This window comes from Sinocyclocheilus anshuiensis, unplaced genomic scaffold, assembly GCF_001515605.1.
Source record: "Sinocyclocheilus anshuiensis isolate Anshui unplaced genomic scaffold, SAMN03320099.WGS_v1.1 scaffold439, whole genome shotgun sequence".
Lineage (NCBI taxonomy): Eukaryota > Metazoa > Chordata > Actinopteri > Cypriniformes > Cyprinidae > Sinocyclocheilus > Sinocyclocheilus anshuiensis.
In genome coordinates, this window is record NW_015552572.1 from 130,772 (window position 1) to 133,909 (window position 3,138).

General features: G+C 32.5%; 1 protein-coding gene across 1 annotated transcript in view; it reads right to left on the reverse strand.

The window, feature by feature from the left end:
* Positions 1-3,138, reverse strand: part of LOC107665091 (TGF-beta receptor type-2-like) — a 19,833-nt gene that overhangs the window by 13,159 nt on the left and 3,536 nt on the right. The window contains exon 2 of the mRNA XM_016455841.1: positions 1,660-1,810. Coding sequence (XP_016311327.1) covers positions 1,660-1,810 — 151 coding nt within the window. The remainder of the gene's footprint in view (positions 1-1,659; positions 1,811-3,138) is intronic.

Genomic DNA, 3,138 nt, shown 5'->3' on the forward strand with positions numbered 1-3,138 from the left:
AACTATCTATATACAAAAAAAAAGACAAAATCAACAAAATAACTACAACTGAAATCAAATTTATAAAAATTATAGAAATAGTTACAAAAAAATATATATATACAACTAAAAATTAAAAAATAAAAGCTATAACAGTATCTCAATAAAACAAAAATAAATATATGATTCATGAATTTATTCCATGAAATGTTTATCATTAAATAGTGCTTACGCCTTCACGTAATTTAAAAACATAGTAGGCAGTGCACAGTATATACTACAGTTTTAAAACTAGTATGTGAAATAGTTGCGCAGTGTGTCCAGTAAACATGCAGTACGAGTAACAGTAAGTCAGTTGTGTTCAGTCAGCTGATTTACACCAGCGTTTGTTTATTTTGGATTCTTGTTCCTGTATCTTCTGCTGCATGGAAAGTGAAACAAGCTCACATTGCGCTTTCTCTTTTTATGTAATAATCACTACAAACCAAACTACAACACCCATAATGCAGCAAAAATACAGGTTTGTTTGTTACGCATCTATATCTATATCAAAGATGGTTTAGAAAAAGAGTTATTGTAGTTAAGTTTTGTAGTTAACGTCACAGAAGAAACTTTTAAAGTTCTCTGTTTCTTTACATTCATCTACATTCTGGTGCTAAAGAACATGCAAAAACATCAAGAACTTCATGAATCTGTAAACAACTTACTGTAAAGAAATCATTCACCCAAAAAATGCAAATGAGGGAGAGTTAATGAGGAGAGAATTATCATTTTTTGGGTGCACTGTCCTTTTAAAAGTGATTTTCAGACTGAAAAATGTTGGTTTTAATTTAAAAAACAAAAATCAAGAAGATTTGCTATCAGCACACTGTCTTTATGCTCATTTGTTAAAGGAATCGTTCAGCCCAAAATGAAAATTTGCTGAAAATATACTCACCCTCAGTCAATCCAAGATGTAGATGAGTTTGTTTCTTCATCAGATTTGGAGAAATGTAGCATTGCATCAGTGTCGCAGCAATGGATGCTCTGCAGTGAATGGGTGCCGTCAGAATGAGAGTCCAAACAGCTGATAAAAACATCACAATAATCCATAAGTAATCCACAGCACTCCAGTCCAGCAGTTAACATCTGGAGAAGACAAAAGCTGAAACAAATACATCATCAAGACGTTTTTAACTCAAATATGAGTCCATAATCTATAATAATAATGCTTCCTCCAGTGAAAAAGTCTCTCATGTTGTCTCTCACATCAAAATCCAGCCACATATGTGTTTAGAGCTGTTTAAATGCTGCTTGATCTGTGCAGACTTCTCTCCTGATTCAAATCAGATGACTTTTTAAGTAAAGGAAGTGTTATTATTATAGATTATGGACTCATATTTTAGTTACAAACGTCTTAATGCTGGATTTGTTTCAGCTTTTGTCTTCTCCAGATGTTAACTGATGAACTGGAGTGCTGTGGATTACTTGTGGATTATTGTGATGTTTTTATCAGCTGATCCAAATCTGATGAAGAAACAAACTCATCTACATCTTGGATGATCTCAGAGTAAATCTTCAGCTAATGTTCATTTTTAGGTGAACTCTTGCTTTAAGTGAAGAATGCTGCATCACGTCTGAGAGCGTGTTGGAACAGACCCCAGCACAGCTGCATGATTCATGTTCACGAGTGCATCATACCAGACGGCGGCGCAGACGTCATCTGGACTCGGGCAGACCTTTGATACGCTGCAGTTCGCGATGCACTGATACGACTTGCAGCTCGCCGGCTGAGGGTCACATGACTTACACACACTGTGTGGATTGGCTGTGTGAAGCAGAGCTGATGCACCTGAGAGACACAAACAGAGGCAAGATCAGAACAGTATTTAGATACTATTATAGCTTTTATCAATATTTTGAATTCGTTTTTATTTTTATATGTTATTTTTTTAATTGTAGTTAAAGTTCTAGTAATTTTATGGATTTTTATAATTTTATTAAATGTCTATATAATTTTTTTAAAAAATGTACAAAAGATTTCTATTTCGGTAGCTGAAATTATTTTTTAAATATTTTATTTCAGTTTTCATTTTAAGTTACATTTTTTCCTGTTTTATTTTGAATGAACTATAATTACCCTGGATCAGACAAAAGTGTTGTATTTTTATGTGGTTAGTTAATGGATATTCAAAGTGATTTGTCAAAAACTGACTTCATAAATCCACTGAAAATCACCAAAACACCAGCTGATTCATAGACATTGTGCAAACTGCAAAGCGACGTTAGTTTAGACCCCAAACACGTGTGTTAATTAAAAAAAAATAAAATTTCTACAGCAACAAGCATTTGATGACGTCTCAACATTCGGCTAGACGTTGCTTCAGTATCTGCGTCTGCCAGGAAAATAAACGCAAACACATGCTGCATCACTGTTAGCTGCGGTAAATGGACACGGAGCTTTGAGAAATGAGATATTTGGATCTTCAGGACCTCTTAAATGCAACCGCAGGTTTATGTTGTTACACGCTAAACCTGAGAAACATCTGTGTGGATGTACACTATGTGTTACTTTAGTGATGGACAGTGAGGACGAAACACTTGCAACCTCATTTAAGATGAATTGATTTTTATTTGATCTAAATACAAATCTACTACAAGTTGCATTAAATTAATAAATGCCTCTATTTTTTTCTAAATAGGCCTATATATATATATATATATATATATATATACTATTTTTAAGATGAATTATTTGATCTAAATACAAATCTACTACAAGTTGCATTAAATTAATAAATGCCTCTATTTTCTATTTTATAGGCCTATATATATATATATATATATATATATATATACTATTATTAGCATTATGTTTTAATACAAATTATAGAACACTGGATAACTAGTGATAAATGCAACGTTAAATTAAATATTGATCACAAGCTGATTTACTGATGTATTTCAACACTTTGTGATGTTCAGTCGTGTTTATTTTATGCTATAATTTGTATTAAAGTGGAGAAAATTACCTAAAACAATGGACCTGGCAACCCTGGTTTAAATTACATGTGATTCAGGGTCAAGTAGAGCCTTCTTTAACTGCACTAATGCATTAATGCATTGTTATCACATTAATTTTGACAGCCCTAAATTATACACAAGAGACATTTTTTTTAC